The sequence below is a fragment of the Choloepus didactylus genome, chromosome 10 (genome assembly GCF_015220235.1).
Source record: "Choloepus didactylus isolate mChoDid1 chromosome 10, mChoDid1.pri, whole genome shotgun sequence".
Lineage (NCBI taxonomy): Eukaryota > Metazoa > Chordata > Mammalia > Pilosa > Megalonychidae > Choloepus > Choloepus didactylus.
Genome location: NC_051316.1, coordinates 43,690,435 through 43,708,243, shown reverse-complemented (window position 1 = coordinate 43,708,243; position 17,809 = coordinate 43,690,435). Strand labels below are relative to the sequence as shown.

At 39.9% G+C, this 17,809-nt stretch overlaps 1 protein-coding gene across 2 annotated transcripts; it reads right to left on the bottom strand.

Annotated features, from left to right (window-relative positions):
- Positions 1–2,713: 2,713 nt before the first annotated feature.
- On the bottom strand, positions 2,714–13,066 carry ZFAND5 (zinc finger AN1-type containing 5). 2 transcript variants are annotated; one of them, XM_037797134.1, is made up of 6 exons: positions 12,933–13,066; positions 8,635–8,794; positions 8,139–8,250; positions 7,412–7,515; positions 5,186–5,311; positions 2,714–4,361 (listed from the first exon to the last, which is right to left on the bottom strand). In XM_037797134.1, the coding sequence occupies exons 2-6, from the start codon at positions 8,783–8,785 to the stop codon at positions 4,213–4,215; spliced, it is 642 nt and encodes a 213-aa protein (XP_037653062.1). In that variant the 5' UTR covers positions 8,786–8,794; positions 12,933–13,066; the 3' UTR covers positions 2,714–4,212. The 2 variants fall into 2 exon arrangements, with proteins under 2 accessions (XP_037653062.1, XP_037653061.1); XM_037797133.1 differs by lacking the exon at positions 12,933–13,066 and adding an exon at positions 10,918–12,803.
- Positions 13,067–17,809: the final 4,743 nt, after the last annotated feature.

Genomic DNA, 17,809 nt, shown 5'->3' with positions numbered 1-17,809 from the left:
TATTTAAGGTGAGCTCATCCAGGTTATATTATTTGTATTTTTTTCTGACTGATGCCTGAGCTCAAGGGTTAAGTGCTTAAAAGCTATATTATGAACAATTCTTGCACATAACTAAAATTTAAGAATGTATTACAAAGATCTCTTATTAACTTCTTAGAAGACTAGTCATGATAAAAATCACACACACGCAAGCCTATTTCCTAAACAGACATGGTTACCTTTATCAATCATTGCAGCTCTATCAGGTTCTATGGCAAATTTCAATCAAAACTACCAGGAAAAAAACACACTTAAAACTGGTATTAACCAACTAAAAAGTAACCTACAACTTTATTCATCTTGCTGTTAATAACTTAGGTATCAAATGTGAAGAATGACTTAGCAACATTGGTACCCATGCAAAACAACAAACAAACAAAAAAAGGCCCTTAGAAGTTGTGGACAAAACAGTCTTACACTGATGCCACAAAATGGTGTAATTTTTACTTCTAGGGCTAGAATAGAAGCACATTCTGGGGGAAAAACACTAACACAACCTTTGCTTTTATATGAATAGTGTTTTATGGAAATAGCTTTAAGGATTAAATGGCGCTTTTATATTCTGTTGTATATGAAGACTTGTTTTTAAAGCTGATTGTAAACTTAAGAACTCACTTAGCAAATTCCAAGTTACTTTTCATTAACTGCCTGCTACCTCTCCCATGGAAACCCTTCCATATAGTTTAATGCTATATAATCCTTATTGCCACCAGCAACCATCCCCATCTCTCTTGAAAATTGTAAGGTAATATTTTTGGACAAAAATCACTCTAAGAACTTTACATTCAATTAAGTAAACTCAAGAGTCAAAGTAAGTCTTTGCACATATTCAAATGTTATATTATGTGGAGATAAAAATAAGTTATGAGTTTCTAAAATGCTTGTTTTTGGGTGTGTGGAATGGACCAGGACGGGATGAGAGCATTGCTTTTCAGTGTATCTTATCTGTAAATTCTTTGAGCCACGTGAATGAATTACTGATCCAAAAAAATAGTTTAACATTGGTGTGTTTAACATCCTAAGTAGACACTTACCCATTTCCAGTTACTTGCTATTAACTTCACTGAATGCAGATATCTGCAAAGAAAGCCTTACTGAAAGAGTTTAAAAAGTTGTGTATCTTGACCTTACCTTTGCTGCAATACAACTTATTGAGACCATTTGCTCTTGTTAATTCTCAAGGAGTTTTCTTTACAAGTTCTGGAATCATTACTTCTCTAGGACTTGACAGTAATAGCAAATACTGTGTCAGGCACTGTTAAGTGCTTTATACTCACAACTCTCAAGTAGGTACTGCTAAATCTTCATTTACAGATGAAGTCCAATAGAGAGGGGTAAAGTAACCTGCTCAATGATAGCTTGTTTCCAGAATCCATGCTCTTCTTAACCACTATACTTTATCATTTAAAAAATTTCTTTCCTTTGCAAATCAATCCACTGTGGGAAGCCCCTCCTCAGATAAAGCCTGAGGTTCTAGTTTTATATAACCAGGCCCACTGAGGAATAGCTTTGTTAAAAGGCCTAGCCCCTTTTATCATGTCACTATGACCTGTCACAGCAAAACACTTTTTTGAGGTGCACAGACTGGTCTATGTAAAGAAATATGGTAGAGTCTTAAAATGCTTTTCTCAGTACACATTCCCCAAAGTTACAGCCCATTCATAGTCTGGCCTGAATACTCTTCCTAGATGATTCCCTTTTACCTCCCTAACCAATTGAATCTCTTGACAAATTAAATCCTTAAGTCTGCTCTGAATTTTTTTAATGAAAAGTGATTATGAAAACATTTATTATCACAATCCCTAGCTATTCAAAAGCCTTCATAGACTGATGGAGCCTGAGGCTCTGCATACCACTGATTTAAAACCTTCCCCTAAGAATTAAAATTTATCAAGCGAAATTTTTGTTGGTGAGGTAGCACAAGTGTTTGTGGGAGGGTGGGGGGACTAATTTTACCTAAGTATCTTTATATTTAGGGAGAGCTACTATCCTCATCTCAGACAGGGACCTCTATCATATGCATATACCCCACTTGAAGCAACAGATGTAGCATGTAACGTTATAGATAAAAGTGAACCATGGGGTGCGTATGTTCCCATCTCAAACTCCATTGAAAAGCAGTGGTTCCACTCTTGGCTTTAGCTATCTCACTGACAAAGCAAGCATATAACTGATATTCTTTACTATCTGACATTACACCGGCAAAGACCAAGCCTGTGGGCCCATCTCTACATGAGAACCAAACCCAAACCCCAAAGAAAATCTAATTTAGCCTCCTTTTTATTCATAAAGTCATGCCTGCTTTCCTTTTCAGGATTTTTATCATAAGTCATCTCAAAAGCAAAAAAATAGAGAAGGGAGATAGCCCATGATTGTTCACATTTCATTTCCTTCTTAAGTTGTAAGATTATTTTGATCATAAAGGTGCCTTACCTCACTTCTTAAAAAACAACAAAAAAACCACTACCTATCACATAACATACAGAATTTTCACAAAACTCATCTAATGGTTCTCCTTGAATAAAACATGTTCAGGGATGGAAATGGAAAAAAAAATTACAGTATAGCCATGCAAGTCTACGTATGCAACTAAAAAGTTGAATGTGAAAAATTTTCTGTTTGCCCCCTTTAGGCTTCTAACTGTGGCTTAAAAACCCAAATGAACAAGTGGAAGTTTCCCTCTGTACATGGCTTTTATTATTTACATAATACAATATAGCATCAATGCTGAATAGCATGATTATGTGCAATACATAAATATGAACTATCTGTACACATCTGTAGATCTAATTCAGAACTAAGGTACATAAAATTGAAAGCAAAATTGAATGCTTTAAGAATAAAAGTAAAAACTAGGACTGAACACTGCAATAAATCAGAAGTAGTGCCTTGTGTACATACTTAACTATTTACAGATGAAAACAGGCATTACCACACTAACTGTACTCATTTATATATAAAAAACACAAGTTTCATACATCACAAAAAAACCTTCCATTATAACACAGAAGTGATATTACCAGACAAGCATCAGTGAAGTATACTGCCTTTTCTAGTTGTTATTGTACAATGCTGTAGATAATGCAGCCCATGCAATACACCCAAGAACACTAGAGTCCTACACCCAAGTACAATTAATATGATAAAGCAGCCCTCTGCAAGTGGTGCTGGATACCACTAAGAAAGTCTACTGCAGCCATGTTACGGTTTTCCATGCAGAAGGGTACAGTTATATTAAGAACTGAAGTCTTTAAAAAGCTTTTAACATTCTTTCTTGAACCAAAACATTCAACAAAAGATGCACATGAAAAATTAACTGTTCAGATAACCTTTGCAACTTAAAATTCAAATGCATGTTACTTGATGGAGCTGCTGTATGTGAAAACCAAACGTAGAGTTTTAATTTCTTCTTGTAAATAAATTAATCCTAGTGCAGTTCTGTGCTACACATTTTTAGCAATAAGAGTAATGCAGACATCTTCTGGTGCAGGCCAGCACAATAAGCTTCAAAGATCTCTCAAAGACCCTGTTGGCTTGATGATTTTACTCTTATGATAACCAGTTGCGATGTTTACCTCTCATAGAATGTCTCATTAATTTGACAGCTTTTAGAAGACCAAGTAACCAGGCTTACATATGGCACCAAATAGTGGTTTCATAGAAAGGTCTGTCTGATCCTCTATAGGCCTTCTTCCTGCTTCCAAAGAACATGTGGAAATTATCAGGGTGAAGTTTAACTATGGTAGAAGTAGACTGCCAGTCCTTTTCTGGTGTACCATTTTAAAAAAATTACAGGCACATAACACTAGCCAAAGATTATACCTTGATTACATTCCCAAAAGGCAGATAAGCTGCAAACATGCAGAGATTTCATGTAGTTTGTTTGGCACGTGAGAACTAAGTCTTGTCCCTAGTATCTGTATATTTCAATTTGCTGTGCAGATTTTCATCCAATTTTATTCAGGGAGAGGGCATATACATTTTGTAGGGCTGTATCTATCCAATTCTGCCTGTAATAAACACCCAAACATCCTAAAATATCAATTGTAAGACAGACAAATGTAAAGTAAAACTCTGGAGAACATCAAAGGAAAATGGCCATGCATCTGCTCTTTAATGTTTTCCTACGATATATTAAAATAAAAACAAAGTTTCAGTCTCTTCACAAGTAATTTATATTCTCTGGATTTTTTCAGCCACAACAACTGGATTTTCTTTTCTGATTTTTGCTGCAGCTTCTGCTTTGTAATCATATGGACAGTTGTGCTTGTCAGAGTAACGGTGAAGTCCACAAAACAAATTTCCACATCGGCAGTCAAACCCTGTATAAACAAGAGCAAGTAGTCACTTGAGAACTTGCACCAACAGGGGAAAAAAAAGTGAAGTCACTAGAAGGAACCAGATTCTCATTGCTTTTTGCAACATGAAAGACAGGCAACTTTTGATAGTCTATCACTTCAAATTGTGCATGAGCTTTCAACCTCCTTTTACATGGTGAGAAATTCAATAGTATACTGATAGCCTTCCTCTCCCAAGGCAATAGGCACTGTGGAGGAGAAGTGCTTGGTAAGACATCCCCCACACCAAGTAAACAAAAATGGACTATCTGCCAGCTAATTCTACCAGGTGCTCTTCCATAAACTCCTGCAGAAATTTCACAGCCTCTGGAGTCAGACTGACCTAGGTTCAAATCCTAGTCCTATCATATGTTAACTGTGTCATGACTCCTCAAGTGAAAATTAGGAAAAGACAACCACGACGTTCTGCGATTTAAAGCAAATAAAAAGTATCTACAACATTTTATGAGTAGCTCAAAGTAGATGCTTTCCCTCAGGAGCAACATTTCCCTCAGGAGCACAAAGTAAAGAATCAAAAGAGATGAATTTGTATCAATCCAATAAAGGAAAATAATACAGATGGCGTGAAGTTAATAAAGGGTTTCAGATGATTAGACAAACAGGTGGAAATCAAATCCAATTTTCCTCACCCCGCTACCACCCTACCAGCTAATTCTAAAGACTTTCTATTCCTGAAAGACTGGCATTTTGTTTTACATGTTAAGGCTGACCAGTCCCTTAGGAAGTGACCAAAAGCTTCTTGCTAAATGCTAGCAGTAAAATATATTGTCTTATGTGATCTGTAATACCTGTAAGGCCAACTTTCTTTCTGCACATGAAACATCTGTTCTTCTTCTGTTTGGGCAACTCAGGAGCTTTTTCTTCACTTTGAGAAGTACTGGGCTGAGAAATTGATGGACTGGGCTGAGTAACAACTGAAAAATAAGGGTAAAAGTTGGAAATTCATCAAGAGTTCACTGGCTGACAATTATCTAAGTTAAAAAGAAAACACAAAAGAAATGATGATTCTTAGTGAAAACATTTAAGAAGCTTTAAAAACATGCACTTTAAACAGAATCTTCTACTTTAATACCAGAAGGTCTTTCAAACTGAGAATTTCTTGCCAACCACCATATTGCTGGCTCCTCTAAATTTTGTAAAATGATCACTTTACTTGAGAAATTCCTTTAAACTCACTCTTAACAGCCAGTACTGGAAAACGAAATCCTAATTCTGTTTTAAAGAGCCAGGAGATGTTTGTCATATGCTCAGTTTTTTCCACATTGCAATTTCCTAAATGCAAATTTCCTAATTAGGGCAGTTCAAATCCATTACTTCTTAGTGAATAAAGTTGCCAACTTGTGAAGCACTGGGCTAAATTAAGTCATTTTGATTTAATGCTGATAGGAAAAACAAATCTTTTAGATGAAACCAGCAAATTTTGACAAGTTAACCCAAAACATTAATCCCTAATCAGCATAGAGTTCCCCCAAATTTTGCCACTTTCTAAAGTGTACTATATTTTCATATGCAGAAAAACCTGAGAGATTTATGCTTTTCTTTTTTTAAAGATTAGCAACAAAGATAGTCTTTGGCATAATAAGTACTTGTGATACTTCAATTTTAGTCTATTAAAAATTCTTTAAGCAGAGTAAGATTTTTGAAGCAAAGCTTGTTTTTACTTTGTGATACACCCCAAATAGGTATCAAATTTGGGCAGTGAGATATGACTTACAAAAAGCCCCTTTTTTTCCTCAACCTAAAAGGTCTCTAAAGTTTTAGTTCATACATGACATCAACAAAACTGCAGACTATATCAAAGCAAACATTCCCACTAGTTCATTAAAACAAAATGCCAAAATTTACTTCTACTTGCAAAAAGTCACTTACACCAGAAACACTGCAAACTGAGTTTTATTATCAATTCAAACTCTAAAAGAGTAGCCAAGTTTATGCAATGCTGAAATTCCTGCCTGAACAATATACTAGCACCAATGCTAGTAGCCTAAGTCTACGCTCCTAGAGCAAGCTGAGTGGTTTAATGACAACTTATTTATAATTCATACGCACTAAAAAGATATCCAGTGGGATTAGTAGCCTAATATTAGACTAACAGAATATTTCACCTACTAATTTTTTATAAGCCACTATAAGAACAATTTTTCCTGATGGTATGAGGGTATAGTTAGGGGGTCAGCTACTTCCTTGCCCATATCTGAAAAAGAAACAGTGTTTCCTAAGACATACAGGAAAGGGGGTAAGAGGAGAAAAATGATACAGAAAAAGCAAATAAGATAGCAGTAAATTACAGAATGCTGAAGTTATGATACGATAAATATGATACGATAAATGCAGAGTCACCACTCTACCAGGAAATAATGAACTGACTGAACTAGGGGCATGATATGAGTACAAAGATCCTTATTCTAGGGCCTAGCACAGGTAATTCAAACAAGTCAGTCTTCTCTCAACATTACAGCACTTCTGGCTCTGCTGTATGAGCACAGCCTCAAAGTCACTACCTAAATAAAACCAAAATGCCTTTCCATACTGCATTTTAAAGGCCCACAACACATAAGAGGGGTTCTGACTCCCTCAATTTGAAGGTCTCTTTTGGTGTTCAATATGTTCTTTTGCTACCTACTTTTGCTTTCAATTATTTTATTTTTCTTCGTGGCATTCAAATTTTAATCTACATTAATTTCCTCTTGTGATGAACAAGTTTTATTTAATAGTTCCTTCTCTCACCATTCAGATACCATTAAAAGATAATGGTGGACTACCTTTTACTTTCATCACACTTCCAATCACCAGACTACAAGCTTGGCTGATTTGTGGGGGTTGTGGGCAGAAGAAAATAAAATATGACTATTTTATACTTCACAACACTTTAAAGAATAATAATTCTTTGCCCTATACTTTATAGCTCTTCCATCTCTGTGGTCTTTCAATGGGAAGGGAAGACAACCCCCATCCCTAACCCTTTCTAGCACTACCACATTCAGAACTGAATTAATATTAAACGAAAAGCATACCTGGCTCTGACACCTCTGTTTTCGGGGTAGTTATTTTGTCCTCTCTGGAAATGCTCATTTCTGTCATTTGCTGAGTTACAGGCAAGGCAGCCACAGTCACATTTCTATTTGAGTTCAAGCAAACAATTATTTTTAAAGATGGTAAGGGTACTTCTTTGATATAATGAATAAGTCAGTTGAACTTTAAATTATATATTACTTACAACATGATCAAATGGACCTAGATAATCTAAGAATTAAAAAGTATATGGGATGCCCAGAATAAATGGCTGGGAATAAAGAAAGCAATTTGATAAATGGCTTGTCAACACAAGGCTGAATATCTGTATAGGTTAAATGTTCTATAATAGCCATTTAGAATTTTCAGCTGTGCCTGAATCTGTTTTAAGGGCAAACGGAGTAGCTTTGGCAAAATGCCTTATGTGGCACTAATGTAAGTCAGCAGAGTGTCTCTCTCTACAATAACTATGCCTCAATTATAAGGAAATAAAAGCACAGCATCCTCAACACAGTATCATAAAGTGTGTTATGGAGTGCACTGTAATATATCTCTTTATTCAAAGACCTATAAGGTTATATATTAAAGGAAACTAGAATCTGTCTAACACATGCAAAGCCAAGGTCAGCTAATATATACATACATATCTTTATTATAATGAACTGACAGCATAGACATCTTGATTTCTTGTTTGTAGTATCATGAAAACCCCAGAATGGTCCATCTTACCTTGATTTTTCAGATGTGCTGCCAGCAGCACCTTCACAGTTGTTTAAACTAGAGTCTGCTCTTTGTACAGATGCAGAATCTGAGGTAGGGCTGTTGGAACCACTAGCTGTCCCTATTTAAAAGAAGGATTTATAAGTACTAAATCAACACTATAAAAACTCAGTATCAAGACTATTAATAAGTAACAAATACTTGCATTTATTTAGGTTAGTGATTTAAGCACTTTTCACTGTGCTTCAGAATCCTACACCTAAATGAGTATCCAAACAAAAATTTAAAAAAGTCATCCAGTAAACCCAAACAAGAAACAAAACCTTAAAAGGAAAATTGAAAAAACTAGAAGACAAATTCATTCCTGATGCCATCAGGCCAAGTACTTGGGCTGTTCCTGAGGGTCCTCTCTTCGGGTTTCAGCACTGATTCTCAGTCTCAGGCCCCAAGTCTTGGTTGTATGTTTTCTGTTCACCAGTTCATGTGTTTTTCCTTGGAAACTTACCCATTGGGCTCATTCTGCCACTATTCTGCTGCCTCTGAAGATGTTCTTTGTAGCAAACAGAACACATTCCATTTGTCCTAGGATTTCCATAAAAGCCACATCCTGTACTACACAGCATGGGCCCTGGGGTCTGGTTAGTCTCCTGAGCCATATTTTCCTGCTATAAACAAGACAAAACAAAACTTCAGAAATTAACATGTCACCAAAATAAAATCACTAACTTAGTTTAATATAGTCAACAGAATACTTTTTTTATTTCTAAAACTCAAGTCAGTTCCTAACAAAGGCTCAAATCATGTTAATCATTAAAGAGTGGGCAAATGAAATTATGAGTTTTTTGTTGCCTTTATAGAACAAAGGGCATTGAAGGAACTGTGTTTCAGCTTAATAGTGGACTATAATCACGTCACATTCTTCAGAACAAAAGAAAAAAAGAAATTCTATTATTAAACCTTAAAATGTATTCTACCTGTCACTACTGTAGTTTTAAATTCTGAAAAGATTAAGTCTGCTGGGGTATCTTAATTATGTTTTAATCAATTTGGAAAATTTGTATCTTTAAGTCACTTTTTGTTTTTGCAATATAGGCAAACCATTTCAAATGAAGTTTTTACTTCATTGGCTAAAAACATTAAATGGAACTTGCAAATACAAAAAAGTCTACAATAATCACAATTAATCACTGATTTTTGATTTCTACTAGTTTTTAAAACTGGCTGCATATTGACTCTAGTTATAAAACTTTCTTAAAACTAACACCTGAACACACTTGGACCCCACCCATGAAAAATCTTAACTGTTATGAGGCACGGCATTTGTACTTAACCTTTGAGAGTATGTTTTTTGAGAGTATGTTTTTAGAAGACAAAAAGAACTGGTAGACCAAGTAATCCTTCTTGTTACTTGGCACTAGGAAGTAAAGCTCTTTAAGAATTCAGGGGTCAGCCACTCATGAAGCTCCTTTTATGTTCTTCAGTTTAGGTATGAAAATCTAGTTCTGAGTACTTTAAAGGTATTACCTAGAAACCTGCAATGTACAAATAATCAGCCTAAATTTCCCAGCCAACAGTTCTAGCTATTAAAACCTTTAATAGGTGCTTGTCTTCCTCATACCAGAAATTAAGAAAACCTTCTCATGATCGAATTCAGTATAATAAAGGTAAAATAATATAAATACATAGCCTTCAGTAATGGTTAATATTTAATGCCAAGTTACCAGAAGTTATGCAATAAGCATATTCATGCTTTCCCAGAAGCCGTATTGAAATTAGCACAAATACAGCAATTTTTGCTAAACTGTAAGTTCAACTCTGGGTTTAAGAGGTCAATGTTGCCAAGAAAATATACAATAAAATTACTTTTAAAAGAAAATTGTGGAGGGTTTTCATGTCATTTGAAAATGTGTATGAAAGGCATATTTCAGAGCATTTTATCAAAGGGAAATTGTGCCATAACTTGTGGTGACTATCTTTTAATTAATGTACCTTTAATGTTTATAATGGAGATTACTATGATTTATTAACTTACGAACATTTCGTATAAGTTTAGTAAAGTGTTTCAAAAGCATGAGACTGAAATTTCATATTACTTTTTCCAACAGCATATACTATAATACACTCTTTAGAGAGTTATAAAAACATTGAAGTAGTTAACATTTTTTTACTGAAAATTACAAAAAGGGTGAAGGGACTAGCTAATTTTGACCTGGCTGGAATCCTGACAATTATTCCCCAAAACATTTATTTAAAGGATAGTAAGGCTTCCTTTTTTTTTTCTTTCTTTTTTTTTGCTAGCAGCAAAAGGACACTATATAATTACTTCAAGCAAACCAAGCTTGTACCAAGTAACCAAGGTCCACAACTTACTTCCAACAACAGTACTAATTTAGTTGACACTGTCTCTTTAAATAGTAAATGGAATTTAGCTGACTCATTTTGGAAGAGGGTACTGTAAACATTTCAACATCACTTATGAAGTTTACTAATAGACACTTTCAGCTGGGTTTCTGAATACACTGTGAGTACAAAAACGCTTCAAATAATAAGTCATACATCTACTTCCATTCCTACCATGCATAAAGTGTCTGAATCTTTGCCCTATACAAAGTTCAGCTTGAGAATTATGCTGGCTCACGCTTTCTACACCTCCAATGCCATGGCACACTGGCTTTAAAAAGCAAACTGGCGTAAGTAGTTTTAGTTAATCCAATTAAGACTTTAGTGTTTTTATATAAACAAGAAAGTCCCATCTAATAATTTCACCCACTTTGGCATTCTACCTTACCTTCTTCAGAAAATACATCTCCTTTCAAATCACTATAAATAACCTCCAGCTCTAAGGACACGAGTACCAGGGCATTAGAGTCTTCTAATGACTTCCCATCATTTAGATTTTCCCCTAGAAAGCCGGCTTTTAAATGCCATCACATGTGCACAGCTTGCTTTAATATTTCTCAGAAGCTTAGATCACATGGGTGGGCGCTTCAGCCTGTCACAAGGCTGCAATGTGACAGGCGGAGCTGGATGGAGGCTCTCACATAAAACCTAGCCAACAGGGGCCTCTGAAATCAGCTTCTATTTATATCTCAGAGCCTGCCAACTCCTACACAACCCCAGGAACTAAGGATGCAGCATTCATACGTGTTAACAATGCAAAAACAAAACAAATCTGATATAGGCTGTTACAGCTTTTTTTTTAATGTAGGGGAGGGCGGGCCAGAGCACAATCTCAAATCAATCATATTAACCACTCATGAGATCAAAATGGTCACGTTGTTTATAAAAACCAGATCAGTGGCAATTTGGGGAAGATGGGTGGGTGGTTTGAGTGTTCACCATTAGGCACAGTATTTCCCTACCTGGCAATATTTTAGAAATACACAGTATCATCACTAGTATCTAGTACCTTAAGAAACTTAAGCATGCATGTGTCAGTTCAGGCATTAACTGGAATATGTATGTTTTTATGGTTCTGGCTTCCTCTAATTCATAGCTTTAAAACACAAACAAGAAACCTGGGTATGTAACTGAAAAATTCTTCAACACCAAATCTGAATAAAGGACTTTATATTTATGGATGGTTCTCTCAGGTGTACATGATATGGAGATGGCAAGATCGCCCACTCACCTGGGAGTTAGGAGACCTGCGCTGTATTAAATTTACTGCTAACCAGCCAATGACCTTGGGCAAGTCCTCACCATCCAGATCTCAGTTCCCCCTTTGACGAATGAAGTAGATCAGAATGATTTTTAAAGGCTCCTTTTCAGGCCTAACATCAGGCCTCAGATGGAAAGTAGGGAAAAACAAACTACAACAAATTCTTAACATAATTTTTTGGACAGTTTAAGAAAAAAAACTAAAGATAAAACCGCAATATTTTCCTCAATTGAGTTGTGAAATCCTCCTTTTTAAATACCATCTTAAAAATGAGTAAAACGAAATTTAGATTTTAAAAGTCTGTAAAGAAAAAGAACTCTGACCTACATACTACTTTATCTTAGTATCTCCGTAGAGCACATTCTTAGGGGGCACTCAATAAGGATAACCGGCCCTTTTCCAAAACACAGCTCCAAGGAGTGCACGGAAAAGATTAAGAATTACAATTCACCAGCCTAAATGCCTGAAACAAAGGGTAAGTACTCCATTTCCTTCTTGAAAGGGATCCTGGGGGCGAATCGCGGCAACCTTGAAAAAAGTACAACACGACAACAGGGAAGCCCACTCCCACTTTCCAGCGGATTTTAAAACAAGTTCGGGTCCCACAGGGCCCCCATCCCCCTCCAGGCAAAGGCCTCGCGCAGGAAAGCCTGACAGGGCCTTCTCCAAAAACCACTGAGTCATGCAGAACAGCAGTTCCGCAGGCCGGGCCGGCCCCGCGCCGCCCCTCGACCCCAAACGGTTCGACAGAGAAGGGGGAGGGCTGGGATGTCGCAGCTGCCGCCTCGGCCTCTTTGTTTCTCCCCGTCCGGCTGCACACACCGGGCGCGGCAGAGACCACCGCGAGCAAGGCCCGGAGCCGGGTCCCGCGGAGGCCGCACAGCGGGCATTGTTCCCCCGACCGCGCGTGTGCAAACTGGTAGGGGGCGCAGGGAAGCGGGCCTTAGGCCACGACGATAAAATGACGCCTCCGCCTTTGTGCTTCCTGTGCTGGCGGGAGGGCTCCCCAGCCTCGAACGCCGCCATTCCGGGCCCACTCGGGCCCCACTGGGGGCCCGTGGCACCCCCGTCCCTTCTGCACCCCACTCCCACCCTCGGGTACGAGGAGAAGGGTGCTCTCCCCCAACCCCCCCCCCACTCACCCTGAGGGGTCCCGAGAGCAGGAGCGGGCTCGCGCGCGACGCCGGCGCGGTAGGGCCGAGATGAAACCTCCGGGATTGACGAGCCGGGCGCCCTGGGGTCGCCGCCGCCGCGGGCCGGGAGCGGATCAGAGCCGCAGGCGGAGGTGGCGCCGCCGCCGCGGGGTCCTCCTTTGTTCCTGCAGCAGCGCCGCGCGTAGCCGGGACACGCCGGAGCTCGGGAAGTGGGAGGAGGGAAGCGGGAGGGGGGGGTGAGGGGGACGCAGAGGAAGCGGAGGGAGGATCGAAGGCCGCGGCCACTAACGCAGCTCGCAGCGCTCGCCCGTCGTCGCCTCACACCTCCACAGGCGACGGGCTGGGCCGACTTGGAGGGCGAGCGGGGCGTGCGCAGCGAGGCCTGGGAGCCGCGAGGGCCGGCAAATGGCGCTCTCCGTCGTTTCCTCCACCGTTGGGGAAGCTGCGCGGCTCCCGGGAGTAAGCGAGCCTCCCGATCAAGAAGTAGGCAGCTCTGTAGTCCCGCCGATTAATGCGCTCTCTCCGACCGGCGCTGGCGCTGTGAGGGAGAAAGGGAGGAGGAGGAGGCGGGGCCTGCGCGTCAGCGCAAACCCCCGACGGTTGCGGCAGGGGGCGCGGTGACGTCGCGGGCCGAGGCCCCGCCCCCGGCCCAGTCTCTAGGTTTGGGAGGCGGGTCCCGGCCGGGCCGCGCTGTGGTCCCGCGGAGTCGTGTCGCGGGCTCAGCTTCCCGCCCCTGGGTGGAGCTGGGAAGAGCGAGTCCTGTGGAGGATGTATTTCTATTTTTAACTCGATTGTCTGCCCTCAGCCTCCCTCCTTCCTATTTTCTCACTCGAGCCGGGTTTTTGCCTTCTGAGTTCTCACGCTTTGTTTCGAGCCCTAGGCAGACTTCCTCCCATCCCCCAAAAATGAAGAGGATTCGCCTCGGGGAGAGAAAAAGAACTGCTTTCTGGTTTCTGTGTCTTCTCTCCTGCTTGTGAAACCTCCCCCGCTTTCAGTACTAAAGTTCAGCCTGAGCATCCCCCTGACGCTGCCAGGAAGGAGCGGGCCGGCGGCGCTCGCCCAAGGTCACGGGTGGTTGTGCGTGGTAAGCAAATGCTCGGTGAACTGGCTGCCAGTCCACGGCCCTGGCGTCGTTGTTCTGAACAAACTGTTTTGGCCAGCCTGTAAAATCCCTGGAAATTGACTATTCCAGCAAAGCATCGTGAACTGGGAAAGCACCAAATGTTCTCAAGAAATGGAATTAAGGGACAAACAAGCTAGACCTGAGGCAGAGATCAGAGAGATGAATACTAATAGCAGACTTGCAGGAAGAAGTTCTAGACGCCGGTAGGTATCATGCAATTTAGAAATGAGGCACAGGGCCCGGCTACTATGAAAGGGTGAGTTAGCTCAAAACACTGAGATCCTTTTCAAAGCACAACCAAAAAAAAAAAAAGCCTACTTCCATCTGACCTCTCCAAGTGACCTTAGTACAGCACAAAGGAGCGGAATTAGTAAGACAGAAAGGACTTACAAAATTTTCTAATAAACAACGGCCTATTGAATAAATAGAAAATAGCCACCATCAGAAGCGGGTGAGAAGCCCTTTAAGTGCTTCCCTTGCCGATCAAAAAAAACCTGGTGTAATCTTTGAAAGATTACCAGGCTTTCTCCTCTGGAGCTGGTTTTTGTTGCTCTGAGTGGAGCTCAGGAATCTGTATATTTTAAGTAGTGCTCCTGGTGGTTCTTATTTATAATCTTGTGTATTTGAGGAACACTGTCTTGGTGCCCTGTTCCAAAATTTCCTAATCCACACAAACATTTCTCTGCCTCAGTAAGTAGTGTCTACTAGGGACATAGCTGAAGATTATCTTTATAATTTCAGGGTTATTGTAGAGATGTAAGTAGTTGGGCCCCTTGTCCTGGGACCATTGGAATTTACTTCTTTGCCTTACTAAAAAAATGTAAAAACATAGCTACAATTGACAGGACTTTTTCAGTACTAGATATTTTCCATTTAGGGTCTCATTTAACCCTCAGAGCAATTCAGTAAGGTAAGTATTTTTGTCCTGTTCATTTTAGCAGATGAGAAAATAATGACCAAAAAGGATAAATGATATGTCCAGGCATGTCACAGGAGGCAATGGAGGTGCTTTTTATTGAGGACAAAAATAACTTGAGAGAGATTTCTCCTCAGAATTTTAATTATTAAAAATGAAACGAGGGAAAGAAGATGGCAGCATAAAGAGGAGTAGAAGTTAGTTCCGCCGGAACAACTATTAAACAGCCAGGAACAACTAGAAAATAATCTGGAATAACTGCGGGGGGACAAACGTGACTGTCCACTCATCATGCACCAACCTGAATTGGGAGGAATGCCTGAGATTGTAGCATAAAATCTGTAAGTAAAAACTGCGGATCCAAGTCGGGATTCCCCTCCCCTCACAGCTAGAACTGCAAAGTATCACAGCACTAGAGAGCAGCACTCTCAGAGCAAGCAAATATAGCACAGCTGAGCTCCAACTGGGGTTTTTATTTAGCACATGCTCAATACAAGCTACAAATCCCCAACAAGCAGACAGCAGCTTTTGATGACTGACCTTGGAGAGCTGGAGGACCTCTCTAGGAGGGAGGGGGAGCCCAGAAGACTGGGTGCTATCTCTGCCTGATGGGTGAAACTGGGGGGGGGGGGGGTGTGCAGACAGACCCTGAAGGGGGTCTTTCTGTCCCTTTTTCGGCTCAGTGGAGAAACCTTCAGCCATTTTCAATTCCCAGTGCTCTGACCCAGACAAGTGGAGATAGCAGAGCCAGAGTCTATTCAAATGCTAATAAACTCTTCCCAGGGGTATATCTTCCCCGAGGAAAGAGGCGGTGCCAAGCTCTACTATCTGCCTTCCATTCAGAACCAGACCCCAGAGCCTGGGGGAAAACAGCCACAGGCTACACCTCCTTACACCAGTCTGGAGCTACTGCTGACAGGTGCCACCTGCTGGGCAGAAAAGCACAGTGACTTGAGGCCTCATGGGGTGCATTAGTCTTCTAAGACACCCTCAGGGACACCTGAGACTATTGCAGATCCTTCCAAGACCTGAGCCCATTCTGGTCTAGGAAAACCTGATTGGAGTAACTAAGGAGGCCAGATGTGTAGACAGAAAACTGCAACCTACACTAGGAGGAGTGAAGTTATGGCCCAGTCAAAGGAACAAACTTACACTTCAGTTGAGATACAAGAATTTAAACAACTAGTGCTGGATCAATTCAGAAACTTTAAGGAAGATAGGGCAAAAGAAATGAAGCATATAATGAAAACACTGGGCGTACATAAAGTAGAAATCGAAAATTCGAAAAAACAACTGACAGAATCCATGGAAACGAAAGGCACAACACATGAGGTGAAGGACACGATGGAGATGTACAACAGCAAGAGACATAGGGAAACACTCAAGAACTGAAAAACAAGGCACCTGAAAGCCTACACACAAAAGAACAGATAGAGAAAACAATGGAAAAACATAAGGAATGTCTCCAGGAACTTAAGAACAAAACGAAATGCAGGAATGTACATGTCATTGGTGTCCTGGAAGGAGAAGAGAAGGGAAAAGGGGCAGAAGCAATAATAGAGGAAATAATCAATGAAAATTTCCCATCTATGGAAGACATAAAATTATGAATCCAAGAAGCACAGCTTACACCAAACAGAATAGATCTGAATAGGCCTATGCCAAGATACTTAAAGACTATCAAATGTCAAAGATAAAAAGAGAATCCTGAAAGCAGCAAGGAAAAAGTGATCCATCACATACAAAGGAAGCTTGATAAGACTATGTGCAGATTTCTCAATAGAAAACATGGAGGCAAGAAGGAAGTGGGGTGATGTATTTAAGATACTGAAAGAGAAAAACCACCAACCAAGAATCCTGTATCCGGCAAAACTGTCCTTCAAATATGAGGGAGAGCTTAAAATATTCTCTGACAAACAGACAACAAGAGAGTTTGTGAACAAGATTCCTGCTCTACAGGAAACAGTAAAGGAAGCACTACAGGCAGAAAGGAAAAGACAGGAGTGAGAGGTTTGGAACACAATTTTGTGAGATAGTAGCCCAGCAATGTAAGTACACTGAACAAAGATGACTGTGAGTGTGGTTGAAAGAGGAAGGTTAGGAGCATGTGGGACACCAGAAGGAAAGAGGACAGATAAAGACTAGGACTTGATAACTCAGTGAAACCTCGGGTGCTCAATGATTGTAATAAAAGGTACAAATAAATTTTTACATGAGGTAGAACAAATGAACGTCAACATTGCAAGGTGTTAAAAATGGGGTGGATTGGTGGCAAAATACAGTCAATGCAAACTAGAGACTACAGTTAACAGAAACATTGTATTATGTTTCCTTTAGTATAACATAGGCAATATACCAAAGCTAAATATATATTGGGGGGAGGGGCACAGAGGAAGGGTATGGGACTGTTGGCATTGGTGATGTTGTCTGACTCTTTATTCGACTTTAATTTAATGCTATCTTTTCTTACTTCCTAGCTGTCATGTTTTATTTATTTATTTGTTTGTTTTTTCTTTTTTTCATCTCCTTCTTTTCTTTTTTTCCTGTCTCTCTGCCTTCTTTGATTCTTCCTCCTCCTTTGTGGAAGAAATGGAGATGTCCTTATACAGATAGTGGCGATGGTGGTGAATACATAAATACGTGACTATACAGGGAAACATCAATTGTTTACTTAGGACAGAATGTATGATGTGTGAACAAAACCATCTTAAAAAAATGGGTTGATGGAGAAGCCTTGAGGGCACTATATTGAGTGAAGTGGGACAGACACATGGGGACAGACATTGCAGGGTCTCACTTATATGAACTAATTATAATATGTATACT